The 16,615-nt window shown below is 41.7% G+C and overlaps 1 protein-coding gene across 8 annotated transcripts in view; it reads right to left on the bottom strand.

The window, feature by feature from the left end:
- The window catches only part of CTBP1 (C-terminal binding protein 1), a 243,836-nt gene that overhangs the window by 50,585 nt on the left and 176,636 nt on the right, over positions 1–16,615 (bottom strand). The window contains exon 1 of one of the 8 annotated variants that reach the window (XM_027699942.1): positions 16,394–16,592. The exons of 6 other annotated variants lie outside the window; for them this stretch is intronic. In XM_027699942.1, the coding sequence (XP_027555743.1) occupies positions 16,394–16,433 (40 nt within the window). In that variant the 5' untranslated portion in view covers positions 16,434–16,592. Of the gene's footprint in view, positions 1–16,393; positions 16,593–16,615 lie in introns of those variants that run through there. One more of the 8 variants, XM_027699945.1, reaches the window with a different exon arrangement.

Below are 16,615 nucleotides of genomic sequence, written 5' to 3'. Positions count from 1 at the left end.
CATTTGTTTACAAGAGAACGAGGGTGGGGGTAGATGGGAGAAATGGTTTTATTCTGCATGATAAGATATTGTCACACAGGAAGCGGCAAGGCCCAACTTTCTACAGCTGCATCATGGTGAGTGAAAATCTGATCTGGAAACTGCCCTAAAAAGCCCTTGTCTGCTGTAATAAACTCTATTTCTGAACCTCTGAGAAAACCACTTGCAAGTAACTACAAGGAAGCTCTGAACAGTTTCAGTAGAAGAGTTTGGCACAAAACAAGATATTTCTTCTCCACCAAAGGTTTTAAATAGTAAATGTGAAAATGTGGGGGGGGTTACACCTATAGGGATTTGTTTGTTTCATTTTATAGTTAATTTTTTTTAACTGTCCAGAGGGAGTGAGCCATATGGTTGCTGAGTAATACCATGAAATTCATAACACAAGACTAGTGGCATGAACAAAGTATTTCTAATCTGCAGATCTGTAGTTCTTTTACTGAAATTTGCCAAATCCTGCATAGACTTATGCTTTCTAAATTGAACAGTGTGTACTTTTAACTTAAGAAATAAAGAAAAAGCAGTGCAGTACTACACCCAAAGAGGCCAGATGAACTGCTTGTTTATTAAATATGTAAAATGGAGTTATGAGCAGTATCAATTGAATTTGTTTGTTCTGCACACTCTCTATCAAATGGTTAGTGAAACAAAGTGTCTGAAGCCCGGAGCGGGATGGAGAAGTCTGTGCCAAAGTAAATGAACTCAAATCTTATTTTTATTCTGCATCTCCAGTCTGTATAAAGCTCTTCAGACAATGGTCTGTAGCTGTTAGGAATGAGACTGAATCTCATCCTCAAGAACTCAAAAGCAACTACACTGAAGACAGTCTGCTTACAGCAGGTCTTAGTTATCTACACTTAAAAGGGTATTTATTCAGATACAGTTTCAAATCTTTAGAAATGTGAACAAACACTAATAGTCTAACTGTTCTTCATGAGGATAGCACTTCTAGTTTCTCTCCAAGCAGCAGTCGCTGCTGCAGACCATCACATCCCCACGAATGCTGCTGCAATAACTGTAAGAGCAGCTCAGAAGTTGATTTTTGACAGTATCGAGGTATTTCAGAAACTTCAGACTCCTCTTACTAAAATCACAAAATATCTATGAAAGCATTCCCCTACTTTCGGCAGTACTGATCAAAGCAAATCTCCAACCTTTTCCCAGGGAAATGCAGCAAACCCCTAAAAGAAAATAGGCCATTCTTCCACTCAAAAAAAAAAGGGAGGGGTAATGTCACTAAATACGTTTAAAAAAAAAAATTGAGTGTTGTGATTTTGCACTGTTGAGAAGTATCACATGCCTTCTAGGCTTAAATAAAGATTTTGTGTTAGTCTTTGTTTCACTGATTCTGTCAAGTTATATGTATAAAACCAATTTTTATATGAAGTACTGTCTTCATAATACAGTGCACGCGATGGAGTAATTATTTTTCTTCCTCTGTTAAAAGAAGGAGTACATTTTCCTCTATAAGACAGAAGGAAAGATAATTTACTTTGCATCAGAAAGCATGCAAGTATTAATGATGGGGAATGATGAAGAACATAAATGGCTTCTATTTTCACATTCAAAAACAAGTACCTGCAAATTAATGCTAAAAGCAACTGGCCTATAAGGGAGCCATGTTTCCATGCCAACTGATCACAGAAAGACATAATCCAACAAAAAATGAATAACCTACAAAAACAAGAAAATAAAAAGCAAGTAGAAGTGCTGGAAATCAAGATCCTGACCATACCCAACTATTTTACAAGAATAGCAAAGAATACAACAAAGGATGCAATTTAAGACATGAATGGTGTACAGCTAATGACACTTCATCATTACAATACTTCTAAAAGCTGTCAGTCTCTAGTCAAGAAAAACAGGATACAGAACACCTCTATTAAAGAGGAGGGAACACTTGTACAATTCTCACGGAGGTTTCACAGTTGGTTGACATGAAAGTGCCAAGTGCACACTGTGCACATCTTTCATCAGGATTTTATTTTTTGTCTTTAAGAAGGTCTTGCTTTGTTCCTCGTTCACAGAGTTGTTCTGGGGTTCTGCAGTCGGTCAGCAGAGCTGGCTGCAGAGTGAGGCTGTCGCTATCTGAGTGTTCCTTGCAAAATCAAGCCCATTAGGAATGAGCAGATATGGATCTGCACACAAGCAGCTCACAGGACAACGTGCACAGATCTAACCTAATTAATATTTATATATATTTGATAATCTGTTCTAATTAATATTTTCTATGTGTATGAGTGAATTCGACTTCACAACAGATAAAAGCATGCTACCACTAACAACTGGTTTTTTACTACAGCAAAAAACTAAGTTAGAAGTTCACAGATAAAGTCATGGGATATACAGTCCACACATATATGCAGTTGTATGGGGAAAAATCAGACTTAAGCAAGACAGCTTAGAAATACTGAACAGATGAGAATGCTACAGATCTAAATATAGCAGGTTCCAAGATACTGACACACAATAAAACCAGCAGTTTGAGTATATGTTCCTTAAAACCTCAAGAAATAAATAACCCCCAACTAATAGGCTCATAAACCCTGTATTCCAAACTAATACAAACTGAAGACTAAATTTATGTATATTAGTATGTCTTTATCAAGGAAGCAACAATGCTTTTCTTCCAATTTAGTTCTTAAAAACATATTCAAAGTCGTTAGAGGTTTGAAACTGATGAAAAATTATGTCATAGAACGGGAAGCTGGAAATCCCACCATTAACGAGAAATGCACAATTAATTTCAGTGCATTTGAATTTTACTGTTTTTTCACATTCCTCATGAGAACAGAAAAACGAGAGCTTGTATCCACCCTACTGAATGTAAACACAGATTACATGACAATGGGCCTATACACTGCATGGAAAAATGCAAAGTTTACATTAAATGATTTTTAGTTTCATTTACTACCCTCAGTCTGTGTAGGAACCTCAGTGACATGAGTGGATAAAAGAAAATAGTTATGCAGCCATGTTCCTGCTTATCTAGACAGCACGAAAGATTAAGGGTTTCATTTCACCAGACCTTCTTCCTCTGTCTATTCAGAAGTTACTAAGAAATGACTTTTTAGATGTAAGTTCCTTGCTGACCTTTTAAACAGGCAATGATAACAAAAAACCATCCATTTTCTAGGGAAAGCTTTACCATTTAAAGGCAAAAAGTAAATATATTCTAGTAGAAAAGACCTAAGCTGAAAAGTTCTTAAGTCACCAAGATGATTCTATTTTTTTTAACAAGAGCAATGTTTATGTCACAGCCCAAGACAACTGCACAGCAAACATTTAGCATCTCTGAAATTCTCTATGCCTCTGACTACCTTTCGTCACCCTCTCTTTAAGGCTGGACACTGCCAACTGACCCAGCATTTCTGCAACTCTTCCAAAAGCCAAAAAAAATGGTTATTCATCTGTGTGGAGAGGCCATGATTTCTGCATATTTCTTCATGTATAAACTATTACTTTCAGGCAATACACACTAAATTCCTGTCTGGGATCCTAAAAAAAAAAACTAATACAAAAAATGTACACATACACTCAAGACACGCTTAAGACTATTCCTAATTGATAAAACTCTGTATGTAAAGTCATGCACTTCACAATAACCTTTGTGGTATGTGACCTCTTCAGCAACTCCTAAAGTACAAAGATATGAATTCCAACAGGGAAAAATGTATTTTGATAAATCCCTATCTATCTTAAATATTATAAAAATTACCCCTGCTCAGAGCAACAGCAGCAAGTGAAAGCTGTCTGACAGTACCTGCACTCCCAGCTCCACGCTTCCCTGACAATTAATTCCTGCTATGTTTTGGAAGGACCAGGGGTGGGCAAAGCCGAGTAAGATGAAAGGTCAGTTCAGCTTCTCAGACCTTTACCTCTTTTCATCTATTGTCAAAGAGTCTCTTCTGTTCTACAAACACCTTTCTATTTTTTGGAACCTTCTGAGAGTCAGTTTTCTACTGGTGACATCGTTTCACTAGCATGTATGAAATCATCCACAGAGCACATGGATTTTTCACATAGCACTGCCCTGGGCAAGATCCTAAATGGTTGAACAGAAAACTCCATGTTATTTAAATATGAAGAGGAGAACAATAATGAAGTAAAGAAAAAATAAATCATTCTCAAAAGAGCAACAACTAGGAGGGAAACCAGCAACAATTTCATGTTCGGCAACACTTCTTAGCCTTGGCCAGCACAGTCTGTTTATATAAATGGAAGAAAGAATGCTGCCCTGAACCTGCCCATTATCCCACAGAAAAGGTATTGTGGGAATGCTAACTTTCACCTGGCTAACTTCCAGAAGCCAGCAGGAAAAAACGCCCTCTTAAAATTTTAGTCAACTGAAGAATACTCCACATTTTTCACATTTTCCAATTATTCCAAGTTATGTATAAACTAACATAGGCCTTGAACTAAATCCATATAAAATGGTCATAACAAGATGATGGACTACTCTGCAAAAGAATGAACCAAGGAGTCTCGCATCCAACCGGAACAGCCAGTACCATATTTCACAATCCATGGCAGCTCTGCAGAAAGCAGGCACATTTCTAAAATAGCAGAAATGTTTGCAGTGCCGCTAGGAGCACTTGCTGGACAATATGAGTAGGAATTAAAAAAAAGTGCCATCCCAATTTCAGGAATGCAGCCCAATGCTGTGATGTTGAGCTGCAACCACATGATAAAGATATTGTTTGAAGCCTGCATTCTGTCATACAACTAAAAAGAGAGAAATGCATCTTGCTGTGCATCTAATATCTGCATGGGCCCCACAACTGAAATCACAACACAGAATCATACCATTTTTTAGGTTGGAAAAGACCAGCACTGCCAAGATCACCACTAAACCATGTCCCCAGGTGCCACATCTTATAAAAGACATATAAGTCTTTTAAATATCTCCAAGGACAGTGACTCAACCACTGCCCTGGGCAGCCTGTTCCAGTGCCTGAAAACCCTTTCTATGAAGAAATTCCTCCTAATATCCAATTGAAACCTCCCTGGCGCAACTTGAGGCCATTTCCTCTTGTCCTGTCACTTGTTACATGGGAGAAGAGACTGACCCACACAACCTCCCATCAGGGAGTTGTGGAGACAAAAAAGGTCTCCCCTGAGCCTCCTTTTCTCCAGGCTGAACAACTGGACACACTCCAGCACCTCAATGTCCTTCTTGCTGTGAGGGGCCCAAAACTGAACACAGGATTAGAGGTGCAGCCTCATCAGTGCCCAGTACAGAGGGACAATCACTGTCCTGTCCCACTGGTCACACTATTCCTGACACAGGCCAGGATGCCATTGTCCTTCTTGGCCACCTGGGCACACGCTGGCTCATGTTAAGCCACTATTGACCAGCACCCTCAGGTCCTTTTCCACTGGACAGTTTTCCAGCCACTCTGCCCCCAGCCTGTAGCTCTGCATGGCGTTGTTGCAATCCAAGGGCAAGACCCAGCACTTGGCTTTGTTGAACCTCAGACCACTGGCCTCAGCCCATCTTTCCAGCCTGTCCAGACCACTCTGCAGAGCCTTCCTGCCCTCCAGCAGATCAACACTCCCACCCAATTTGGTGTCATCTGAGAAGTTGCTAAGGGTGTCCTTGATCGTCTTGTCCAGATCATGGATAAAGATATTAAACAGAACTGGAGAGAGCCATGTACAGCAACTGTGTGGACTTGAGAAGACCCCAATACAAAATGAGCAAAAATCCCCTCTCTGTTTTAAACAGACGGCATTTTTCTTGCTCTTTTCCATCTGGCACTTCAAGTAGCTGTCTTTACTTAACAGTCATCTTGAAGTTTTTAATAAGTCGCACAATGTGCAAACTCAAACTGAAAGAAATTATCCCTTTCTCCTTCTCTTCCAAAGTTCAACCGTTAAGTAAAAATAGCTCGCAATCACATCTCTGTATCTCAGCAGGAGCAAGAGTGCTCAGTGCCAACACACCATCCCCATATTTCAGGGCACAGCACTTGAAGCTGCAGTCTCCTCACTTACCAGCACTTTGCCGTTCGTTTGTGTGCACGTCCTGTCAAGCTAATTGGTGAAATACAACCTCCCGATTCAAATATACAGGAGGGTTTGGGGTTTTTTTACTGTTTAAAGAGGAAGAGCTTTAATGGTGGAAATTACATTTTTAATTTGGAAAAAGCAAGCCCTTCCATCACAGCGGAATATTTTGCACGGCGCTGCGTTCAGTCAAGCCACAGGTTGCCTTTTTAATAAGTGCATTTACCTTAATCCAGCTCACAACTGGAAGCTTGCTGCCTCCCAAACTGTTTCCCTGTGATAAAACAAAGCACAAACAAGATCTACCAAGCACCTACTCGGAGCACCATTAACTACAGAATCCTATTCCTAATTTGGTGCCATTTCCCACAGATCCCAGAGTGTTTTCCCAGGTAAGCTCATCATCACTGCGTGCACTGAATGCAGGGTGGGACCGGGCATAGACAAATTTGGTGAGTTATCCCAGGTCACTTCTGAGGCTTCTCACAAGTGTCAGAGAACCACCGTGACTATGTGGGTCGTTCCACAGCCACCTGGGACATCTGCCAGCATTGCCATCTCTGCTCCCCTGTATCTTCCAATTCTCCTGTAAAAAATTAGACCAAATTTGCCCTGAAAGTCAGATCCTTGCACTTCACTTGACTTCAGCACTCACCCAAGATTTTTAGTAATAAGAAACTTCTTCTATAAGCAAAGAAAACAAACAAAAAGACTTTAAGAAGGTGATTCAGTTTTCATATAGGACAAAAATTTCCTAATATAGGTCCTTTGGAGACATTCCTTTTATAGAGAGGTACAAATCCCAAAGAAATTGTATTTATGCCAAAGTATGCTTTGAAACTAGCACACACATGCCTAACCTAAAGTCATTGCAAAGTACCACATTTTGATTTGGTTTTGCTGATTCCTAAATATCTCAATGCAAATGTGAAATAAGCCTAGTTTACTCTTAAACAAAAGTTCAAACAGGTTTGCACTACCTTCACTAACTTGATTTAAAATTGTACTTAATTAAATGCAAGCAGTTTCCCAGGTATCATATGGCTTATTCATGGCCTGCTTCTTTCACTATGCACTTCTGTGATCAAAGGCATCTTAGATGTAACAAGCGAGGTTATTTACCATTTATAACAACAACCACTGTTTAATCTTCTTTTTAGAATTAGTCTTCCAAAATGAAAATTAATTTTTACTAATTCTCTTTGAAAATCTGAGAACTAGATGACTTTTGAGATCCTTTTTTCCTACACAAAAAAAAAAGAAAAAAAATTCCCCTCTTGCCAATAAATCTTCAGAGCATTTCAATAGCTGCTAGAATTGTGTAACACATACTTCGAAATATTCATCATTTCTATAAGACAGTATCCCCAGGACAGTTAAAAACCCCCAACTTCATTTTTAATTTCTTGGAGGTTTTTTTTTTCCCATTTGACTGTGGGTGCAAGAAAATAGTTTCTATTTATGTATTTGTTAACAGATTTTTTTAATGTATTTTTTGAAAAAAAAAAAAAAAAGCCACAAAGCTCAGAAAAATCACTACCAGAATTTCACAGGCTTAAAAAACAGTCCAGAGGGAAGATTCCAGAAAAGTTATGAAAATCAATGCAAAACTGCAATATTCACAGTACTTCAAGTTCTAAATTACCAGCTCCATGCAACAATACACTGTTTTGTACTTCCTTTATTCACAAGATTAAGAAAATAAGACTCATGATTTTGGAGAGTCCTCATAATCCTGGGTCTTTCAACTGAGTGGCAGAACTTGTTCCTCAACTGCAAGTACTGAGCCAAACCAATCTTTGGACAAAATTTTAACAAGAAGGGTTATCCTGTAATAACTTGGGTTTAGTCTGTAGGATGCAGCCATAATTCTATGGATTTGTGAGCCCACTCCAACTCTCGTCGATATCAAGCGGAAGCTGAATAACTCAACATCCTGCAGGATCAAAATCTGCTAGGAAAGGAAAAGTTGCGCCTGCAGCTTACTGTTTCATCTTTGAAAACCTTCTCTATTTCTTGCTCTGAGGAGATGGTTCTCACTGCTGAATATACAGTGCTAGATTTAAATTTTAGAGGGCTGCAGGGTGGTCACGAGATAAATGCCAAGCGTATTTGTACGCCTCTGTATTTGCAGTAAGTAAGAAGGGAAAGTCATCTGGATTCAAAATATGAAACCTTTCAAACAAAGACATGGTAAGAGAAAGCCTAGAACAGGAGTCTGCCAAATATACAAACAACACACACAACCAGATGCAAAAGGCAATGTATTGTGAAACCCTTTCAAAACCATACAATACTATGGGAATTAAGTAAACTTAAAACTCCCCTGCAATACTCTCGTCATAGCTAATTTGTGATTTCCTGTACGCTCAGTACTAACAGCACAATGGAGCCTCTATTGTGGGCCTCCTCCCACAAGCTTTTAAAAAATGCAAGACATTCTTTTTATCTAGACTGGTGTGGCTAAAATACATCCAGCTCTACACAGATAAAAGGTCATTTTAGATGCTGCTTTGGCTCGCAAAAATAATTTAAAAAAAAAATCTACTGCCCGGTGGTGCTGAGTTTGAAGTTCACAAAGGAGTAGTGCTGTGGCAGCTGAACTGCTGACCACCAAGCTTGAGCATGGCAGATGTAGGAAGCCACACCAGTTTCAGGGTAGCAAGAAAAGATTCCACACTGAGAACTATCTGCAAATTCAACACAATTCCAACTGGCTTTGAGAGTCTCACAGGAGCTGAAAAAAAATGAATGAAAATTTGACAGAATTCATGGAATAAAGCAACTGCAGCATTAACTACAAATCCTGACTGAGGGGGAAGGTAGTGTTTCAGATGGTTTATGTAAGTACTGAAAATTGACAGTGCATTTTTTTTATCTTAAAAGATCCTGAAGCCTAATACAAACCAACCAAAAATGAACAAGACTTTCTGTTAGTGCAGAAGTGAAAGACAGTAACCCTGGTACAGGCCAGGAAAGGAACACAACCAGCACAGGCAGGCTTTTAGCATGTGGGAGACAATTTGGTGAGGATGTAAAATAAAACCTAAAATGCTGCAGTGGCTTTGATCAGTATCTTAACGACTTTTCTTAGTCAAAAAATAGTGTGTTAAGACAGAATTAGTTGGCCAGTTCCAGTCAGCCTGGGAATGCAGCATACAACACTGAATTACTGAAGATCACTTCTCAGTAACGCTGATTATATGAACGGGAAAAATCAACGACGTGGGAAAGGCTGTGATACACATTAATACTGTTCAGTGAAGCACCAGACACGCATTAAGATGGTTGGTAGACCACAAATGTGAAAACGCTCATTACCCGGTTGAAAATAAACAGTTTAACATATCTGGTACAACACATTAAAGTGGAAAAATATTTAAGTATCAGTTTAAGAGTTTGGAGACTGGCTTGTGGTTATCTCTGCTAAACACTTTTGTCCTGCATGACTCTGCAAAGGCTGAAGCTACGCACTCAGCAAGAGACAAACTGGCTGCAACCACCTAATGAAATTTGACTCATCTGGGAATTTTGATGAAGTGCTCCACACCACTGCATTTGCTAAGCCATATATTTTCTTTATGGGACTGAGAGTGCCATGCTGCAAATATGCAAAAAGCAACATCAATTTTGGGTCGTTTGGCTTAAAATAGAAGGTTAATTCTGAAAATCCATATTTAGGTAAAGATCCCACAGAAGCCAATGGAAATTTCACAATTATAAATTAAAGATACCAGGATCTGCACCAGTGGCACAGTCATTACTGTCTGTCAGCCCCCAGCAGCACCTCTTGCAGACTGTAGGTCTGACTAACAGCTGCCTGGGGCAGCTCCCTCTTCCTGCAAACCCTCCTGCACATCAGCCCAATCCGAGTGGAGAGCACACATCCTAGTACAGCTCCTTTCTGGCTCATTCTCCCAACTTCTGACTCACCCAGGAGCTATGATGACATACTGCAGAGTGAAAAAAATGTATGTGTAGTAGATGATGATGAAAATACCCTGCAGTGCTGCTTCTCTGCTGTCTTCTCCCTGAGCTCTGACTGGCCATTCCTCTGCTTGGCCAGGCACACAGGGCTTTATGGCACAGGGTGTATGCTCCTGCCATGGGAGAGGAATAGAACCCGATGGGAATGCAGCAGGGACAGCCTTGGAGAGTCCGATCTGCCATTCCTGCCATCATCAGATCGCAGCCATGGGCTAATTCCCATTGATTGTGTTTAGAGAGTGGGAGAGAGGGACAATCTGCCACACGGCAGCAGCAACAGCAGTGAGCCTGGTTTTTGGAGGCTCTGATATGAGCAAAACAAAGCAGGACCACTCTGCTGCTGCCCCTAGAGCTCAGCTTACCTAAGCCACTATCTGCTGTCGTTAGACCCTGCTCTGACTGTCCAACAAGAGTGAGGGCCTACATCCCTCTTGCACAAGACCAGAGCCATTTAGGTGAACCTGTATAACACTGTGGTTTCCCCAACTACTGACATTTCTCGCTGCAGAAGGTCACGTGTGAACCAGGCACAGAAGGTGCAAAAGCCACGTCTGCTTTAAAAGGCAGCAAAAGTTACTTTCTTGTCATGTTCCCCATGGCAGTGTGAGAATTCATCACTATTAAAGCTTCCATCACAACCCCCTTATCACAGGGTGTGTCCATGTCCGACAGCAGAAGATGGAATCTATCAAAAAATACTGGGGCTGTTCAGGAAGACCATTAGTGCACATCCAACAATACAGCATTTGGATGCACACAGGAATCTGGAACTGTGACTCAAGTCAAGTAAAAAATGTTTTTCTGCTTCTTTCCCTTTTTCTGAGTTGGCATCAGAGCTCCCCTAAATAGACTCAAAGGAGAGGAGGGGTAACATGGTGAGCCCTGGCACACACAGAGTCAGAAAGCGTGAACAACTCTCACTGCAGACTTATGTAACTCTGCCGGTGGTGACACAACTCGCTGAAAGTGGTTTGGGCACAGAGAAGGGACATCCACTGACCTGTAAACAGAACTGTTAAAATATGCCTTAAAATACCTCACGTAAGGCAAAATTATGTAATCACATTACCTCGTGCTTTAACACTGAAATAAAAAGGCTTCATGTGCAACTGAAATAAAAGCTTTCTATTAGTACCACAACTTCACAATTATCTCAACAATTGTCCCCAGCCCCCAGGGCCAGCTTTTTCTGCTTTCTGCAGAGAATCCCTTCTGGTTGACTACCCTGGGAGGTTACATTGTAAGGAAATTCCTCCAAAAGCCCCTTGAAATAGGTAGGTATAAAAAAAAGATGAAAATGCAGAGATGAGCACCACTCGTCCAAAATAAATACCAGCATGAAACATGTCACTGCATTAGCAGTGCTCAGTTCAAAGAAAAAAAATCAAACAATGTCAATTTTCAATTATGTTGATTAGACACAAACTGGATAATTAGTAAATGGAATAATAATACAGGAAACATGATATGTTTGAGATGAAATGACAAAAATATTTCATAAGAGAGACAAGTTAATTTACAATCATCTTCCTCAAAAATTAAATTCTTGCTCTGCTATAGCAAACATACACGTTATGTTTTGCACATCAAAAAACAATTAACCTATTCATCTAATGTATAAATGTTTTTTCACTAGAGGTTTCTTTTGAGCGATTTCTTTTTATTTGGGGTTTAATTTTACCCTGTGAAGGTTTTTTTTGATTATTAATTCATTACTGTTGGAGCACCTACTGGGTAAGGACCTGGGTTTGGGGAGCCATCCCCAGAGCAGCTCCCAGGTGGGTGCTCCAGTATCCAGAGCCCACGGGTGGGGCTCAGGAACGCCGAGCTCCAGATCCTCCCATCCCAAGGCGCCACAGATAGCAGCTACCAGGCGGCACAAATTACAGGAGCCCGGGGACTGTCTCGTATTCCTCGAGGAACCGGACTGGTTTCTGGTCGAGTTTAAAAACAATTTGGAAGTTTTTACTCTCCTCAACCATCACAACAAAGCCAAACATCAAAGGGCCCCAAAAGCGCCAAAAAAAGTCTAATCCAGGGACTCTCAGCACCCTTTTTTGCATCATAAACAATTTGGGACACACTACATTTCTCCTTCACTCAACACTGTCACACGATGCCGCACACCACTCAGACAGTGCTGATACTGCCAGATTCCCAAAACACTTCTGATCACATTAATCATTTGGAGAGCTGGGCTGAGGACCACCGTGCACTGGAAAAGATCCTGTCATAATCACAGCTCGGAGATCCTATAAACCACCCACCACAACTGGAAGCACCGCTACACTGCTCCAGTTCTCCCAGAGGAATACTGGTGAGGGAGCAAAGGGTTACATTTCAGCAGGAAATGTTAATTTTAGATTTATCTGCAATGCATGTTTTCCTGATCAATTTGCAGATTAAAATGAATCATCATCTTTGCTCTCAAGGCAGCAGGGGAGAAAGAGACCTGAAACTACAGCTGGGAACTTCTGTCTTCCCAAACTGTAAATCCGTTGCTTTGCTGTCTGGGAGCGAGAAAGCACGTGCGGGTGAGGAATTAAGGCTAAAGGGCTCTGTACTACAGCTTTTATCCTCACCTTAAAGTTTAGGACACGTATTAAAAGTGTAACTCCATCTCTACTCTCACACTAAATAAATAATTATGGGGCCAGGAGGTTAGGGAGCCTCAGAGGAGGCTGCTACGTTGCTGCACTGCCAACTGCTATGGGATTTGAAAAGCTTGACACATGCTGGAGTATCACCTCATCAATGTTCCCAGCTGGCTTGGGAGGCGAAAACCTGACTACTACTACTCTTAAAGGCGGGTCTCTCACACACGGGCAGCCAAGCTCTCCAGATAAGCTTCAAGAAACACAGTTATTACAAACGCGTCGTGGGTAGGGCAAGACAAAAAGGTAACGAGCAATTGTAGTCCAAAATACCTGCACACTTTTGAGTGCTGTATTTCACATTCATCATGGCTGGGCTTCACAAATGAAGATTTGGGAAGGGCTCTACCCACGTTTGTTACAAGCGCGTTGGTGGCTAAAAAGGCCATACGAGATAGTGTATTTCACATAAACAAATTAAATATGACATTGCTCCTCGGCGTCTTTGCTGAAAAGACATTAAAATCTGTGCCTTTCTGCACACTTATCACTGTTCAAACTATTTTCTGTGAAAATAAGCTTTTTTAACTTCCTCCCCCCTCCCCCCCACTTATGGCATTCATATAAACAGGTACTTTAGGAGACTGTCAGTTTTCTCCCCAAAAGGGATGGCCCAGCCTAGTCACCAACCTGTGGCTGATGTTCTTATTTGATAAGTAGGGATTGACTTTATGTTTCAAAACATTGGCAAGTGCACCACTGTATCTGTATGATAACACTCCACATTATCCAGCCCAATCCTAATCTCTCAGATCACACTTTTGGCTGAGCGTTGTGACCGCTCTGTTTACACTGTAAATAAAACAATAGCTCTCAGAAACAGGGAGATTAATAAATTGAAGGATCTCCCATTTTTAACAAAGGGCAGATGCTATTTATCTTTATGATTCAGAAGGACAAGTCAAGAGGTAACCAAACTGACAAACCTAAGGGCACTCGTAATTTGTTTTATCGTGCTATCAGAACTCCACATGATGATAAAGTATCACAGCATATACAATATTTACGATGATGAGCTTTCTACACGGAGTGTTCAGTTTGCTCGAACACCGCACGCTCCAGCTGCTCCTTAACTACGTATGACAACACAGAACTGAAAAATTCACAAAGGTGACTGGAGTAGTTTCCTTTCAAAATAGCAGTTTCATTGACTAAACTCTTCTATTGAGCACGACTGCAGCAATTCTCAGGATTATTACTGTTTTACCTGCCAATTCAGTAATGAAATAACACGATCACTGATGGAGAAATATTGGATCTGTTATTTGGGGGGGGGGGGAGAGGAGGTGTTTACAGAAGGACAGAGAACACACCACTGACTCTGCACCAGTTTACACACTCTGTGCCATCAAACATAAACAAACTCCATTCACATCCCAAGTATTCTTTACATGAACAAAATGACAAAAATGAGGAACAAGCTTAACTCTCCCGTTTCTCTCATCTGTTTATGAATTGCAGCCACCTCAGAAACACCCATTTCTTGTTCAGGCTGGGTGAAGAGGGCTGTTTGTTTCATTTTAGTTCGAAATACACCAGTGAATTGCAAGCGGGCAAAATATTTTGTCACTACCTTACTCTGGGGATGGCTGACATAATAATTAACCCAAGAAGACAGTATCTGTCAAACACTGCGGAATTCCAATATTGAAATCTTGCTGCCTTTGGGGGTCAATAAAGAGCAATGTTATAAAATACACTAAAGTTAGCACTTTGGGCTGCTAATTTTACATGCCTGCCTCACCAACGCACAGCTAAAAATAGATAAAACAGATAAGAGCACAGAACAAAGGGATGCACTGGACAATTATCTTTCTGCTAGCATTCTAATTTATACTCAGCTTTTTAACCCTTTTTGTTTATAAAACAAACAGATTTTTAAAGTGTTACTCAATGCGATCTCAATCTGAAATAATTTAAATATATTTTATTTTTCTTATTATTTTCTTGCTCCCTTCCTAGTGGGATATAATAATGAGATTTAAAATATTTTAATAAGGGCACCAGGCTACTTGCCAGGGGGCTTGAATACTAAATAAGAATATTTACATCTTTTAAGACCCTGGAGGAGGAATCAGTGCAATGCACTCGAAACACGTATGCACATCTCAAATATGACAGTTAATTTTAATTCACTGGGAAAGAAAGTACACATTCACTTCACTTTATTAGGCCTCATTATTATCAATGAGGCCAAAGGAATGATTATCTTTAGCTGCTCCATCGTGGCCTAAAAGCAAACATTCTTCCTGATAAGAACAACTTATTAAAATACAAGGCAACATTAAATTGTTCAATTTTTAGGTTACAACAGGTGAAATTCTGAAAACCCACACTGATGACAGGGTTTTCTACCATTATTTTGTCCAGCTCGGTACTATGACTGAAACCCTGACTTTTGAATTTAAATTTTGAGAGGAAAACAAAGCAGCATAGCAGATTGACTCATAGCTACACAGCAAACAGGCTCATTCTCTGCTTTGTAGGCTCCTTTTAGTATCATTTGCTTACAAAATGATAATGTTTATAAACAGAATCGACATTCTGTCTCCTTATGTCTGGGGGCAGGGAAAAAAAAAATCACCTTCAGATTAACATGAGAATTTATGCCAAGCAATTCTGGAGGTGTATCTGAAACAACACCCTGCGCATATTATTCACGTTACCTTAAACAAAACAGGCATAAATGCATGTTTTAAATAAAAATTAAAAGAGTGAAAAAATAAAAAAGAAGATGAAAGAAGAGAAATTGATATTTAGGGCGCAGAGCCTTACCTCTGATACACAACCCGTCCGCAGCTCTGCCAAAACCACCCCACCAGCCAGGCCTTGAGCACTTTTTACAGCAATAAAACGCTGCTTTTAAACTTCCTGTTTATCCAAACACCGGCCCAGCTTTCCCGCAGCTCCGAGCCCGCACCGCTCACCCCATGGGCGACAGGGGGCACGGAACACCCCAAACCCATCCTGGGGGACGGAACACCCCCAATCCATCCCGGGGGGACGGAACACCCCAAATCTCCTCTTGGGGGACAGAACACCCCAAAAACCCCTCTTCTGGAAGGACAGAACACCCCAAATCCCTCCTAAAAAGACAGAACACTCCAAATCTCCTCCTAAAAAGACAGAACATCCCAAATCTCCTCCTAGAAGCACAGAACACCCCAAACGCTCTCCTGGAGGACGGAACACCCCAAACCCTCTCCTGTAAGGACGAAACACCCCAGATGCATCCTGCAACGACGGAACACCCCAGATCCTCTCCTGGGGGACAGAACACCCCAGATTCTCTCCTGGAAGAACAGAACACCCCAAATCTCCTCCTGGAACGACGGAACACCCCAAGCCCTCTCCTGGAAGCACAGAACACCCCAAGCTCCCTCCGGGGCGCAGCTCCAGGGCCGTTCGAGTTCGGCGCTTCAGGACGACTCTCGCCCCCACCCCCCCTCCGCCGCTCGGTTTTTTTATTCCTCTTTATGTTTTCACCAAGAATAAAGCAGCAGCAGCAGCAGCCGCCACCGGGCAAAGTTGCGCCGGCGCTGCGGCCGCCAGGGCACACGGCGGTGACGGGCACACAAAGCGCGGCGGCGGCGGCCGCTCGTGTGCGTGTGTGTGGTGTTTGTGTGTGTGCGTGCGGGTGTGTGTGTGTGGTGTGTGTCTGTGTCTGCGTCCCCCGCCCCGCCGCGACCAGGCCGGATGGTTACCTAGAGGCAAGCCCTTGTTCAGGAGGTGCGAACTTCCCATGGAGGCGCCGCGCTCCGTCCGCGCCCGCCGCGGGGAGGAGAGTGGTGAGGAGGAGGAGGAGGACGAGGAGGAGGACGAGGAGGATGCCGGGGGGCAGCGCCGCTCGGAGCCGCCGCGGCAGCCGCGGCATATGGCGGCCGCTCCGTGGGCGCCCCCGAACTGAGCGGCGCCTCGGTGCGCGC

The sequence above is a fragment of the Neopelma chrysocephalum genome, unplaced genomic scaffold, assembly GCF_003984885.1.
Source record: "Neopelma chrysocephalum unplaced genomic scaffold, ASM398488v2 Primary Assembly neopelma1_142, whole genome shotgun sequence".
Lineage (NCBI taxonomy): Eukaryota > Metazoa > Chordata > Aves > Passeriformes > Pipridae > Neopelma > Neopelma chrysocephalum.
This window is presented reverse-complemented; position numbering and strand designations above follow the sequence as displayed.